At 44.3% G+C, this 15,635-nt stretch overlaps 1 protein-coding gene across 1 annotated transcript in view; it reads left to right on the top strand.

The window, feature by feature from the left end:
• GRM7 (glutamate metabotropic receptor 7) overlaps positions 1 to 15,635 on the top strand; it is a gene marked incomplete at both ends in the record, with an annotated part of 200,363 nt that overhangs the window by 150,561 nt on the left and 34,167 nt on the right. The window contains one exon of the mRNA XM_079540241.1: positions 1,740 to 1,875. Coding sequence (XP_079396367.1) covers positions 1,740 to 1,875 — 136 coding nt within the window. The remainder of the gene's footprint in view (positions 1 to 1,739; positions 1,876 to 15,635) is intronic.

The following is a 15,635-nucleotide window of genomic DNA, read 5'->3' on the forward strand; positions in this document are numbered from 1 at the left end:
GCCAGTCCTGCAGCAGCCACATACAGCACTGCTCTTCAACTGTGGTATTCAAAGTAATCCTTAAAAGCTGCCTATGTGCAACAATTAGCAGGAACGGGCAAAACATTTTGCTGCTCCCACAAAACACAGAAACAGCACAGCTTGGAGTAGCAGCTCTGGATTGCACCTTTATTTTTGTCAGTTCTGGAAGAAAAAGAAAAAAACAAAACAGAAACAAGCTTAACTAATAATATACAGCCCTTTAGAAGTCATGATTAGCAAAACACCGTTTCCCATTTGTGCTGACTTTCAGGAGGAGCCAAGGAGTTAAGGAGTTATGGCCATACCTCTTCATTCTAAGCATTTTCATTATAAATGTGTTCCGGGTACATGAATCTGTAATGACAATTAAGTATCAGCTTTGTGCTCATAAGGAACCAGAGAGATCTCCGTGGAAGATTTTCTGTACCAGCCTTTGAACTGAATCCATATCTGATCTCTGAGGCTTGCAGGGTAGACAGGAAGCCATTTACCAGAGCTGCAATGAAAACTATGCTAATTTACTTCTTCAAATTTTCTTTTGCTCTCTGGAATTCAATGAAGAATGGGAATCATGAAGAAAACCATAATCTTAAAGTTCAGTGCTACTGCAGGAGAGATTTTTCATTGCTTTGGGGGAAAAAAAAAAAGAGATGCAGAAGGAAGCAGCTTTGAATATAGAGATGCTAGAGCTGAAATCTTCAATCTTGACACAATATTACTCTGCCACACCTAAGCCTATTTTAATGTATGTTGTGATAAATGTGGCCCTTAAAGAAAACACAGCATTGCTCTACATTCTCCTTTAGAAAGGGGTTCACTTCTGACACCATGGCAATTCAGGTGCAGGTGCCCTGGGGAGCAGTTATCCATGCAAGGACTGGGAATGGTTGGTAGCAGCACTGGGGGTCAGTGCTGGGCAGCTCTGCTCAGCAGCAGCATGGGGGGGCTCTGGAGGGATGCTTGCTTTCCTGCTGCCCTGCATCCAAGCCCTGTGTTGGTTACCCTGGTACGTGGCAGGTGAAGTTGATGCAGCATCCTGATCTGAGTGGCTCCAACCCGAGGTGCTTCTCAGCCTGTGTCAGTTTCACAGAGACTCAATAAGGGAGCACACAAGGAATGATCTTCCTATAGTTTAGTCTGTTCTTTTCCACCCCAACTGCATGCTGATTACAGGAATAAGAACATATTGTGGAGGAGGAAGCTATTTCTGGATGCCAATCAAGATTCACTAGACCTGGGCTGACTTCTGACAGCAGTATCTCTCAGAAGCAGATGGAACATTTTCTGGGGGAAAAAAAGAATCATTTAAAGGCTCCATTCACAAGTGTGATTTTCAGTAAAGAACTCCCTAAGGAAAAAGAGATGGGGAGGGAGGCTGGAGGGCAGGAAGAAAAGCCTTCTGATATTTCTTGCTGTTTGCAAAGCTCGACTGAAGGAAAACTGATCTGGTTTTGCTTCGTTTTGTTTTCAGTCAGTGGGCTTGGGCAGTAGTAGTTAATCAGGGAAGAGGACTAGGATTATTCCAGCGTGTCCTGAAGTATCTGCGTTAGATGGCTTGCTGATAGATAACCAATGCCTGAAATACATTGCCAGTCTGAAAGCTCCCAGGCGTGACTAAATAAAATAGCTGCTGTAAAGCTTTGGCTTTTCCTTTTTTTTTTTTTTTTCCTTTCTCTTTTTTTTGGTTGGATTTGGTCTTGTTTCCTTCCCCCAGGCAGTGCTGGCACTCCAGTGATGTTTAACAAAAATGGTGATGCACCAGGGCGCTACGACATCTTCCAGTTCCACACCACCAACACCAGCACCCCGGGCTACCGCCTCGTCGGGCAGTGGACGGACGACCTCCAGCTCAACGTGAGTCCATGCCAGTTTCTCCTCACTCATTTCTTTGTTCTCAGGTACAGCGATTAGTTCTGCTTTCCTTTTTCCCCACCGTGCAGGAACTAACATAATCACTATTTCTCTGCAGCTGTGCAGTGCATTATTTCTTGCATCTCTCCTGACACCTTTTATCTGTGCTGTGAGTACCAAAGCTCCTCAGACAGATCAGGACATCAGGCAGTCATGCAAATTTTATTACCTTTGCATGTCTGGAGTCCCTGGTTGCCACGTTGGAAAATAAACCAGTAATGCGCTGTGGTTTGAAACCAATGGGCTTTCATTTGTAGATGCTCTTCAGTTTTTCTGTTTTTAAAAAAGCTGAAATGAAGTATTTCTTGAGTGAGTCACTTCTGCTGTTACTTTTAAGTGAAATATATCCATATGAATGAGATATCTCTTCTGTAACGATGCCTGAAAGAAAAGTAAGAATAGGTGATCAAAGATTCCCCAGACATTTTGCTGTTGCCCAGATGAACAAACAAAGATGACTGTTGGCTGGGAGCTCTTGTCAGCTCTACCCACATGAGGGTGATGACAGGTCCCTGGCCTACAGACCTCCAGAGATCTGGGCTCAGGCTTCCTGCTTGGTGCTGTGCATGTGCCTGTGCCCCATAGGCATGGAGGGGATGTGCTGCTTAACCACGCAGCTCCTTGGCTCCCTACAGGTTGACACAGAGCTGAGAGGTGATACCTCCGGTTCCATCTGAATGTTCTGCAGCAGCAGAAATGGCCCAGAGCCGAGGTGTTGCTGAAGTGGAATGCCAGTTGCTACAGAAGGGCTTTCCTCTCCTGGTCCAAACAATAATTAATGCGGATTACCAAGGGTGCAGCCTTTGAGACTAACCACAGTGTTGTGCTCTCCTTGAATTCTGATGCTCTTTGATTTGCTATTTCCGTCTTTTACAACTTCTGATGCTTGACTCTCCTTTATAGACTTGGAATTTACAATTCTTTTAGCAAAAAATTTAATATTTTATTAAGTAAATCTTTATATAAACTACGCATCCTGGCTCATTAATATTTAAAACTAAATTAATGGAGCTTGATTTGTATTCCTGCCGTTGTGCTAAATGTCTCCATAAAAAGCATTCCTCACCCTCATATCCTGAAGGCTACAGTGTTGTGTCAATAGCTGAGACTGTCTCAGTAACTTCCCTTCTCCTCAAGCACAGGATTAGCTTTGATATGACAGTCCCTGTGTTTTTTCTTACGATAATAAGGAACATTCTGGAGTTTAGAGGAGTCAAGGATGCCCTAAAATAACCAAACAAAACAGAAGCTGCTATTAAGTATCTCCCAGGAAAACTGCCAAAGTCTGCAATTTATTTTCAGTAATGGACGTCGAGGTAACGCTTCAGGATATTTTCCCAATTCTCATTTCTTTAATACCAACACAAGAGGGGAGACAAAGGACGGTTGGTGAGAGTGCTGATTTTAATTTAGAAAATGCTGAAATGATGCTCTGTTTTCCACAAGAGTTGCCATTTGGGGCTGTCTGGTTTAGTTCTGTGTGTCTGACTGTTCTCCATCACAAAAGAGAAGTTGTTCTGCCCAGTTATGCTGCCATTAATGGCAAGGGTGCTCCAGGTCTCAAAAGCAGTAGGCAGATAAGTGCCAAAGACTGTCCTAGGTGAGTAATGTGGTTTTTTCTTTACCACTGTCCTCATTCAAAGAAGCTGAGAGCATTTTGCTGTTATTTTTCCCATGGAAGCAGTGTTGCTGTTCAGTCTATGGTCAGTCCAGTCCTATGGCAGTGTATGTTGTCTTCCCATTCTCACCCTTCTGTAGTGAGAGGCAGAAGTGTGGAGTTACGATGCTGATTAATCTTCATTAGCTGCACCATATTTTTTTCACAACAACTGCTTGACTTTTTCTGTTGCAGAAGACAATTGATAGGCTGAGGAGATCTTTAGCAACATATATTTACAAGTCTTATGACAAGCCATGCCAGTTTGTTTTCTCATTGTTATCATCAGTTTACAAACCTGGTTTTTTGAGATGTCTGAGTGTGTTTCTCTCGATCCCAGTTGCTTCTCCACATATTTGCATCCCGTTTGCTCTCTTGTCTGGCAGCAGTGTTTGGAGAAGGCAGATGTCTGCTCCCCACACACAGGAGCCAGGCTCAGATCTGCCTGTAGGTATGTGAGGTGTCTCCTCTGAGTGCAGCTGACTCACCCTGCATTTACATTTCTGTATCTGAGGTCAGAATTTTATTGATTACCAAGAAAATACTTTATCATTCTCACTGCAGCAGAGTTGGGCCATAACATAGTTTTTACATAAGGCCAACATAATTACCAAATTTTCTTTCACTTGCTTGATCTCAAGCAATCTAACACAGCTTAGCCTAACGCTCAAGGCATGATTTAGTAAAGATGTTGGCTGTATTTCACAGATATCTACACAAGGGTAAAATGAGCAGATGTCTAATTTTAAATGGTTTGGCCAGTGTTCCATGAAAAACCGTTGCTGTGCTGTGTTTTCCCTGCAGTGAGGTTGATTACACGATGCCCCACCATCTCCCACAGGAGGTCATGGCAGAGCGTGTCACGAGGGTTATGTCAAGTTCTGTCAGCCCCCAGCACGCAGATCTAGTAAACAGTATTTATAGTTTGTGCCCTCTTATGGTTTGAAAAGCTTTCCCTGGATTTTAGGGTTGGAAACTCAGCCAGCTGCGTCCCCAAATGACATGCAGTCTCGTGAACCCCAGAGCCTGCTCAGCAGCAGAGATGCAGCCCGTGCAACTGGATGAGAGCATCGCTGGCCTATGTTCTAGGTTTCATAAGAGCGTTGGAAACCTGGACTCTCTTGTACTTTGCCAGTGCTGAGAGTATGCTTTTGTATTATTAAATAGATATAATGCATTTATAACATATAAGCATCAGTACAAGGAGAGCTATTTTGAATGTGTTTCAGAACAAGCGGTGCTACTGATGGAAAGGAGGAAATTTACCGTGGGGAAAAGGTGTCAGATAGCAGCTGGGTTTTGTTTGTTTTACACTGGGTAACTTTTAGCGTGTGGAGGATTTTGGTTTTGTTGTGTTCTTGTTTGTTTGTTTTAATAGCTTGATTACTGTTATTTGTGCTATTCATGCAGTAAGAAATAGGGAAGCTTGATTTGAACTTTGAATTTTAGAAAGGCAGTGAACTGTCTGTGCTGTTTTACCCCATAGATCCTATAATGGGTGCCTTCCTGACATGTGTGCCTCTGTTCCTCCATAAAGCACTTAGGGCTGACTTCTGTGAATGCAACTTCCAATGCTTTGAGGTACCTGAAGACAAATGCGCCTCTCCTGGAGGAGCTGATGCGTCTGAAGGAGGCAGAAATGAATTGCCTCTAGAGGAATGGGAGGTTCTCATGGGAGATGTAGTGATACTGCTTCTCTTTCGCTATATAGTTAACTCAGCATGCCTCAGGTTCATTATGTTTTCATGTCCAAACCTCTGCAACTGCCCTTGAGCTGTCAAAATCCAAAAGTAAAGGGAAAAAAATCCCCATAAAATTGCTGAATCTTGTTTTTCCAAGGATTTGTCTATTGCATACCCTAGCACAGCAGCATTCTTTATCATGTTCCCTGGGACTCCATCCCATACTTGTCTCCACTGTTTCCCTGCAGTGCTTGAACTCGCTCCCGCACCCCTGTACCATTTGCTGCACAAGCAGCATCCTGCACTGTGGCTGCCTTTGAACAGCCTTTTTCTTCCATCTGTGCCCCACTTTCCTGTTGTGCATTGACAAGCTCTTGGGAGTCATTAAAGCCAAGGCTGTTTGCAGTTGGCAGTTTGTTGCATGGTTTAATCCCATTGAGCTTGGACTTGGTGCAGCTGTGCCAGCACCATGGCAGCAGCACTGTGAGCAGGAGGTCTGGGCCCTTGCAGAGGGAACAAATGAGCTGTTGGCACTGAGGTCCTGCACGATGAGCTGCAGGTCTGGACTGAGAGCTGTGCCTCCCATCTGTTGGTGTCTGTGTAGGATGCATCGTATTATTTTAATTGCATCAGCATCTCCCGCTCAGTGCTGTGACATGTAAAGGTGCCACTGGCAGCTGGGTGCTGGTCTGAGGCTGAAGTGCATTTTTCAGGATGACTGAGGGTGCATCCCCAGCTCATAAAGAGCAGAGGTGGAAAGCGTGTTGCCCTGCCCACTGCTATACTGCAGAGATCTCAGGGAGCCCCAGCTTGAAACGTGTGTCGCTTGCAGAGCATCAGACTGAGTTCACTGTTAGTTCCAAGTGAAATTAAAGTATCTCTAATTAATTCTTTTTGTAAGCAGGAACAAATACATATTAAAGATGCCTAAACACCCTGTGTGCAGAAATAAACAAATCCGTATTGTTTTAGTGATGTGCCCTCGAATGGTAAGTAGTTCAGCAGCCGTTAAGCAGTGCAGAAGTTGGAACATGACTGCCACCTGAACAGAGCCTTTGTGTGCAGAGTCAGAAGGCCAGCGGCTGGGCAATTCCTTGCTCTTTTTATAATCTCCTCCAGCAATAAGTGATTTATCACTGCAGCCTTTCTAACCAAGTGCTTAGGAGATGAATCGTATTGATAATCATCAATAGTGTTCCATAAACATGTATACTACGTGAATCTAACTGCACGTAAATCCTGTCTCGTGTTCTGTGGTGCAAAGGAAACCACTCTGTGCTTATTAATAAACTCCCTCATCCTTGGGGAAGTAGCTGTGCTGTGTTATTTTCTTCACTGTGGGTTCAGTGCAGTGATTTAGAGGAGAGGGAAGATAGGCAGAAAACAACCAAGTGACATCCGTGCCCCTCGGTGTCTCTGGATGTACAGGAGCAGGGATCTGGCCCTGGCCTCAGGGCGGTGATAGGGTCACAGTGCCACTTCCACACTGGGGTTCTTTTTTTCCCCACAGGCATAGTAGGTAATTTTATTATCAGCTGTTCAACGCCTATTCAGCTACTTCTGCTCAGACCAATCTATTTAAATGCCACAAGCATCTCTGTTACAGAATTTGAAAATAAATGTTATAAACAGAGATCTGACAGAATAGAAAGAATAGCGAGATGTCTGATCTTCTGGCAGGAGACCTCCACGTGTCCCTATTTTTAGGGAAATATCCTGAACAGCAGCTGGATCCCAGCAGCTCTTCAGTGACGTTCAGTGTTCAGCGGTATTCCTGGAGCTTACTTGCCATACTTGGAAGTCACAAAGACTATATATATATGTGAAACTATATATATATATATGTATATCTATACATATGTATGTATATGTATATATAAATGTATATATATGCATGTATTTTTTTTTTAAGTAGAAGTTTATTCTGTGGCTTGCACTTTCCATTTGAATTTGTACTACCTATAAGTAGGAAGGCAATAGTTAAATCTTGCACCTTGCTTTGAAAACTAACTCAGACTTGGGGTTAAAGATATGAAATGTCATTTCTTGTTCATTATTGACCTATTTTGCTTAGGTGGTAATGTATGCTGCATGAGCTGCACTACCTTAGGCAAAGTGAAATGAATTAAGCTATATCAGCTCTTGGTAACTGTGAGCATTGGTGTAATTTTTCCAGGTCTGAGAATGTCACAAGGTAAAATGTTTGTAAGGACATAAATGCTCATAGAAACCAGACTGAGAGAGTACCTCAAATATCTTTTCAAAGGTAATGCAAAAGAAAAGGTAAGGAACTGATACAAGCTAGAAAGGACAGAAAGTGTATCAGGCAACTTACTGGCTTCAGAATTTGCCTCATCTTGTGTTCTCCTAAATGTCCGGGAGCCAATAGGCAACCAGACCTGCTCTGAGAGCGAGTAAGGTAAGAAATAGATAAAAAATAATGAAGTTGCACTTTAAAATAGGTGATTTATTTGTTCTCCTGCACATCACAACTTTGGACTCGCTCACAGGAGCTGTGTGATGGCACTCGAGATGGTCTATGGGATCCACTCAGAGGCTTGGGAAGGATTAAATCCAGGGTCATCCGGGGAAGCTTCCAGCTCCTGTTTTGTATTTTTCCCAAGTATTTTAGGGTATTGCATTAACAGACGGGGGAAGGATTGGTGTCATGCTGTTCTTGTTGCTCCGAGCGCAATCCAGCTGTGTTTTGCAAAGTGAAATGTTGAGGCCATGCAGATGTGGGTACCGAGGATAGCAGAACAGAATTATGATGGTTTTCTTTAGAGGGAAGGAAGAGATTCCGTACAGGGTTTTCAAGAGGCTCTGCCCACGCCAGGACTGTGTGAATGGCCATTAGAATTTCCAATGATTAAGCAAATTATAAAGGTTCTCAAAGGAGTCCATGCAGTGAGTGTGTCAAAAATAATCATTTTTAAATGTCCCTGGATACCAACTTACATAGAAAATCAATGTGGTTTGCAGGAAGAGTACAATATTGGGTATATAGTGTGCATTGCAATGTCTCAGGCTAATCATTTGTATGGCAGGCAATAACAGCCCCAAATAGAGCTGAGAAATGCCTTTTGTTTGCACTTAAAAGAGGCTTTCCCTAAAGTTTATTTGTTTTGTTTCAGTGTTTGTTTGCTGCTTCTTCCACTGATTTGAAAATGTACTTTTAATATGAAAATGCTGCAGTAGATGATTCCCATGGAACAACCTTGCTTACTTGTTAATTGCATCTTTTAATGATATGGAGGGTGTGTATTTGACCATTAAATGTGGCTTCTGAGCATCCAGCTCCCAATAGCAGCTAGAAATGTTGCCTATAATGAGGCATTTTGTTCCACTCTTGCGCTGTCTGTCTTTCAGACAGACTGGTGAAACAAAATCAGCAGTATGGACTTCCACTTCCCTTGGCAAAAGCCAAAGCTTGGATGACTTTTCTTTCAGAAATATGACTGGAAAAAGCAGCACAGGCAGTTCTCTGCTAGTTGGGATGCTTCTGTAGCCGTAATGCATTTCTGTATTCCTGGGGAGGAGAGGGAAGGAAGAGTGTCTGTGCTGTAAAGGATGCCCAGCGGTGGCATATTGAGGGTGCTCAGCAGGAGGGCATGAGAAGTTGCTCCCCATCGCTGTGCTCACTTTTCAGAGAGGTGAAAAGGGTACAGTGGGGAGAAAAATGCAAGGTGTTGGTTATTTCTGATGAAGTCTGCGAAAGTGTACTGAGGCACAAAATTCCTTAACCTGCCATGGTTCGTGTAGGAAATAAAGCTCTGAAGTGGGCTGCAGAATTTCAGTGGAAGTGCAGGAAGTCAGCGCTGTCAATGATGCAATTGGAGGATTGTATTTCTACTCTTAGGCATTGAATCTCTGAAGTGATCTTCTTTTTCAAACTCTGCTTCTGTTTTGCATGCCATCTTAGCCTTTCGCATGTGTCGTGCCAGTTTGTCCACCCTGCACAGCCCAGGCAAACCAGCATTCCGTGTAGCCTTCAGAGCAGCAGCACGCCCTGTGCCATCACTGTGCAGTGCCAGCACTTCCTTTGCTCTTCCTTCCCCAGCCCTGTTTCAGCACGGCATGATTGCAGCCTTGGTGGAAGAGTGGCCTCCATGTGGAGGATAATTAGTCCCATTAGCCAGCCCTAATTGTCTGTGTACCGTCTACAGTGGTTGGGACCAGCCGACCAAGCGTAGCCCAAGCAAGAAAATTTAGTAGCGTTAATAATACTGCAGCAACCTAATTAGGGCCTAAAGGAGTGAGGTGCTGAGTATCACTTGGAATTTTGTGGTTCTTTCATCTCGCTTCCGCAGCCTGTGTGTCATTATGCCATGCTCACTAGCCATGACGAGGAAATTACCGACAATTGATGCTGATCCTTTAAAAGGGGAAGACCAGGACCAAATAATTTGACTAGCACATACTGGTCTTTGAATCAGCTTGGAAATTAGTAGGATAAATAAACTGAAGCATTTTGAGTTGGCAGGCACTTCAAGATAAATGCTATCCAAATTACACACCTGCCATTTGGTACATCTCTAGTTATTACCCTTTCCATTTTGAAAGTAATATATCAGATTTGGCAGATGTATTTCTTTTTTGCAACCATAAATAACAGAAAAAGAAGTTATTAGCTCATAAGCAGAGATAAATAAGCATTGAGGGATAATCCTTTTCTCAAAACCTGGGTAAGGTCAACTCATGGCCATACTATGAAAAATAGCTCTGAAAATGAGTTCTGGGGAGAAAAATCACAATTCCTGACTTTGCTTCTAGGTGCCCTTGTCATCTCATATTGTTATTTGGGACTTGAACTTGAAAATTTCTGAGCATTATGAACGTATTAGAACAGAACATTTGATTTCAACTGTTCACTTAAATACTGAGCAATTACTTTGACCCAATATCAAGCTGTTTCTTAGGTGGTTTGGTGCTTTGGATTGGGGGATTTTTGTCATCCTGCGCAATGAATCCCTTTAGTCTTCATTTCCAGGACAGCCATGGAGCAAGTGCAGAGCTTCAAATACCCAGGGAAGGTCTGTTTGAGTCCTTGGGCATGTAGAAAGCTGCACGTGCTGCTGCCTTGGCTTTCATCTTGCTCTGCTATGCCCTCATTACACTGGATGCAGAGCTTCCTCCATGCTATTTAGCACGTGCTGCTGCGTTCACTGCTGCTTAGAGATGTTGGGGTGGAAGCAGCAGGGGGGTTTTGGGACCATTTCAGCCCTCTTTTTCAGGAGCCAGGTGTGAGGTTCCCTTATCTAATTACTTATTGCATACCTCATGGCTTCTAAGTTTCATATTTTTATTCTAATGGCAGCGTGGGTATATTTGAAAGAAGACACATGCCATCGTGTCTGACCGTCCCAGAAAGCAGACAAAAGCAGAAATCTGTGATTGAAGGCTACTTTGCTAAGGCCATTTCCTGCCCGGCTGTAAAATACTGAGCAGTTTCTCTTATATGAGTCCATAACTGGGCCACCTCGCTTTGAGATGAAACCTTTCATCTCTGTTTCACACCACGGTGCGTACGAGTGCTGCACTGCATGGAGGTGCTGCGGGGCGGCCGCGCACGGCTCCGGCTCCGGCTGCACTTTGAGGGCTGTGACACTAAAGGACAAGTTAGCTTATGCCAGAGGCATAAAATGCTTATAATAGTCCAGGCTACTATGCTCATAACCTGCTTTCATTGTCCCAGTTAGGTGCCAGACAAGCTGTAAATTGCTCCTTTAATTAAGCAGCGTTTTATCTCCTTGTACGCGACCACAGAAACATCAGGAGCTGGCAGAAGTGTGGGCTGCCAGCAGTGGGACAACTGGGCTCTTTTCAGGCTGACATCTGTGGGTTGTGAGTTGTGCCAGGGATGCTTCACTGAGCCCTGCTGGCGGCCAGCCCGCCCTGCTCCCAGTCCTGTCCACTGAACCAGCCTTTAAATGGGCTGTCCCACTGATGCTCTCAAGATACGTGATGCTGGGTTAAATGTTGGTCCAGCTTCAGTAACAGGGAGACTCAGATTTGCAGATTGTCTGTGGTCCATGCAGTTTCAATGAGTAGCTGAACTGAAACGAGGTATTTTGTCATGATCCCCACACCACGTTGGTTAAATCCCCTCCTTCTTTCCTTCTCCCCCCTTTCCCCCCCCCCCAAACTCCAAGAGTACAAGCTTTTAGAGTGTTAGCACTTCTTACAATGCAATCTATGCCTGATGGCTGTTCCTTCTGGGCATCCTGGGGGTAACTGCTGGTGATTTCAAGTTGATTTATGGTATAATTAAACACCAATCTATCACTTCCTCACTGAAGCAAAGCTCCAATTGATATCAGTGGGAGCATCACTTGATTAAGGCACTTAGGAGTGGTCTCACAGTGAGCCATTGTCTTCCTGTATGAAGTGAAATCTGGTGTATAAATATCCCCATAATGCCTTGCAGTGGGTTTTCTTTCCTTCCCTTTTTTTCCCTAGATGCCTTTACAGCCCTTTAGAAAGATCAGATAATTTGTCAGCAAGGTTTGCTCTACAGTCAGTTGTAGTAGGGAATGAAGAAAAGCTTTGGAAACCAAATTTTCCCCTAAAAGTTTCTGATATTGGTTGAGTGACCACAACGTGAGGACAGTGGACAGCAGGGGCTGGTTTTGTTAATCTTTGAATGACCGTGTTAGGCTCTGATGTCTAAGTGTGGCACTGTTGCTCCCCCCATGGCAGCTGTTATTTTCTGCATGTAAAATATTAAAGGCACCATGAGCTTATTTCTATTCTGTGAAGTAGGGAAGAAGACTATTGGCCTCGAGTCTGCTCTGAGAGGGCTGGCAATGGAGCACGCTGGGGACGCAATGCTGAGCACAGCACGAAGGACAGCAAAAGTCTGTGTTGGTCCGAGCAACAGGCTTGGTGCTGATTACAGAAACTAATTGTGAGCCACTTCAGGATGACAAATTCCCTCAGATTACTTCAAGAAGATAGATTTGCTCTAACTTACCAACTTAAATAGATAACTACTGCTTATTATAAATGCACATTTGGAAGTATGTGTTCTATTTTAATTTGAAAAGTTATGCAGGGGCTGCAGGATGAATTCTGAAGATGCATGGCCCATCCCATCCCATCCTATTACCAAGAAGACAACAGGAAGCCGTAGTCAGATATAAAAGCATTAAAATAATTAATTTTCAGCTTTATTGTGTGTCAACAGGAATGTATAATGAGCATTCTTGCAAAAACTGTAGATTAAGCGTTTCTCTCTGAATCAGTGCTGTGCTGAAATTGTCCTTGATTTAATGTAGAACAAACGGGCTTTGGATCTCATTACTGTTGTTGCTCATTGCAGCGGTGTCCAGTGCTACCGAGGCAGGTGAGATGGGTGGAAAATGACTGCAAATATTAAAGTAAACAAGCAGTATGATGAGAAGAGGAAGATGCATCATGTTTCCGTGCAGGTTAAGATCTGGTTGTTGTGAGATCACCAAAAAACAGTTACAGCATAGAGCCTGGGGATCTCAGCCCGGTGGGCTCGGAGCTCAGTGCGGGTTCGGCAGCAGGGCACGGTGTGTGAGCTGAAGGAGCTGTGCTGACTGCACACAACTGCCAGGTTTTGGCTGCAAGCCTGCGAGCAGTGATGAGTTTCCACTGCCTTTGGTTTGGACACTGATTTACTCATCGCATAAACGATGACTAAATGATAGGTGTGGCTGTGCCCACAGCCCTCCCTGGCACAAAGCAGGCAGTGGTAGGAGAGACCAGAGCAGGACACACACAGCGACTGTTAACTCCTGTTTTAAGAGGAGAATACTTGGATGGATTTCAGATGGGTATCTCAGCACGGTGGGAAAACTGAAGTGCTGGTGCTGCTCCTCCGAAGCTGGATTCATTTTGGAACCCAGCAGCGGGGCAGCGCCAGGGCTGTTAGGAGCCCCAGCTACGGGGACGGACGGGGTGGTGGGGAGCAGCCCTTCCTGCAGGGCTGAGTGCCACTGCCCCCAGGGGATGGAGCTGAAGGGAAAAGTTACAGCAGTGGGTGAAATGCAGCGTTGGCGGTCTGGGTGAGCCGTTGTGGTAGATCTGTGTCTTTCCCTGGTTGTTTGGCTTATCGCTGCTGTAATCTATTTAAGGGATTTTAGTTGATATTTTGCAGGAAGCTTTGTTGACTGTGTGTTGTTGACATTCTTAGCTTAAAACTGTTATCACGTTAAAGCCCTGGATTGAAAAACTAATTACAAGACATTAATAGCTATGCCCGAAGAGCTAAGTCATGCAAATATTGCTATCTGGGAAGTTGAATGTGCAAAAACTGTTTGAACTCTGACTTAGTGACAGGAGCCTGAAAGCAGTCTGTGAGATAGCAATAAATCTGAGCACAATCCTCTGCAATAGTTTCCTAATATGTCCACAAAATTAATGGCAGCACCGTTATAAACATCCTATTGGGGAAAGTAGCTATCTTTCCTGAGAAGGTTAATTATCAGTAACGTAATTATTTTTGTACTGACTTCTATTTTAATCAAACATTGCATGGAACAATTTGGTTCAGAACAAATAGCTCATTACAGAAATGTTTGTGGTGCTGAGAAAAGAAGCAGCGATGTTTAAATTACAGACATATATCGAGTTACTTTATTCATTAAAATGAACAATTATGCTAGGCCTTATGAGACACACTAAGCATTTCTTGCTAATGTTTGTTCTGTGGTGAGCATGATGAGAATTAACACTGGGGCCAGATCCCATGGCACCGAGGTGTTCATGGAGCGGGCAGTGAGCTGTGGGCTCTGCTGCTGGGTGCTGGGTGCTCGCTGCCCAGAGCCACGTGCAGCCTCACCTGTGGGATCCAGCATCTGGAAATGAACCCAGGAGGTGAAACACGTGGTGGTGTGCAGCCTCCAGGGAGCATCCAGTGCCACGGCAGCACGGGGCAGCGTGGAGGAGCACAAGGCACAGTGCATCGCCAGCATTAGGAAAGCTAATTGGCAAGGCTCTGATGAAGTTCCTGTCCTCCCAGTTCTCATCTGCCATTCGGATTCTGAGCAGTTGCAGATCAGGTGCCAGTCTTGGGAGGGAAGGCTGAAGGCAGGACTGGCACTGTGCTGAGGTGGCTGAGGGAGGAAGCAAAGACCAGAAGTGCTTGCTTTCATATGGACTGCTTAAAAATACTGCTTTTATCTGAGCCTAACAGCAGCAATCCCATGGTTTGCTGGTATTAGTTAGACTGTATTGAAGGAAATGCTCTGCTGTTTTGTTCTGTTGACAGTCCTATTACAGTAATAGTGGACAAAAATTATTCTTATGGTCCTGATCCTGAAACTCTGAACTTTGCAAAATCTGTAAGTTGTTTCCAGCTCAGATAGGCAAGAAGTACTGGGAAAAGTGCCATTAAATAGAAGCATGTTTATAGGTTTAAGTAAATAAAAGAAGGAACTGAATGTAGCAGTTCCTCAACACAGTAGAAATTTTTTCTAGATTCAGGTTCTTGAAAGCCTATTTACAGAAACTGCAGTAAAGGGTGGGAAGAGGAGAACAGAATAATGTACGTTGGGTACAGCCATCAGCTCCCAGCGCTCCCGATGTACAGCTGAACAGTTTGTTGCTTTTGTTTACACTTCTGAAAGCAGTTATGAAGCACTAATTTATTACAAAGACGTGAAATGCTTCAAAAATACTCTTCATGTGTGTGAGGGGGGAGAGCATCTCCACTTTGGATCGGATTCTCCGCTCCCAGCGCCTGCCTCGGTGGCAGGTGGCTTATCTGACAGCAGTTTTCATTATTAATTTTCTAGCCAGAAGCAACAGAGCACCGTGAGCCTTTCTGAGGGCAGCGATACAGAGTTATCGTGGTGTGGTCCAGGCAGACCAGAAAAGAACTTTCCATAATTTTGCCCGATCTCCTGTTTATCTCCTCACACCAGTATCTGTGCAGAATGAGATTCCTTCGGGCTGTCCCCGCTATCTAGCAATGCACGGGATACTTCTGAGAATATGGAAATTCTCTGGGTCTGAAGGCGTAGGGGGATGTGATGATGCATTAATAACTCTGTGGCTCTCTGAGGTATGTGGAAAATTGGTGAGAACCCTTTCATCGCTGCAGCCTGGGTCAAACTGCATGTGTGTAGATGCTTTCCTCATTTCATATCAATGCGTGCTGTAAAACCAGCACCAAGTACGTTCTGTGTTTAGTAGCTGTAATAGCAAATGGGAGCTCCAGCCTGGGCTGGTGTGCCACTCTGTAGCTGTACCAGCACTGGTAAGGGGTAGTTGCCCTGCCTCAGCTTCCATCTTTCTAGAAAGGTGAGATAGAAGGCAGTGATAAGGAGGAATCGTTCTTCAGCTTCTGTAAGCTGCAAGCCTTCAGCTCAGTGCAATGGTAGGGAAGAGTTCCC

Source organism: Tetrao urogallus (assembly GCF_951394365.1).
Source record: "Tetrao urogallus genome assembly, chromosome: 10".
NCBI classification, from domain to species: domain Eukaryota; kingdom Metazoa; phylum Chordata; class Aves; order Galliformes; family Phasianidae; genus Tetrao; species Tetrao urogallus.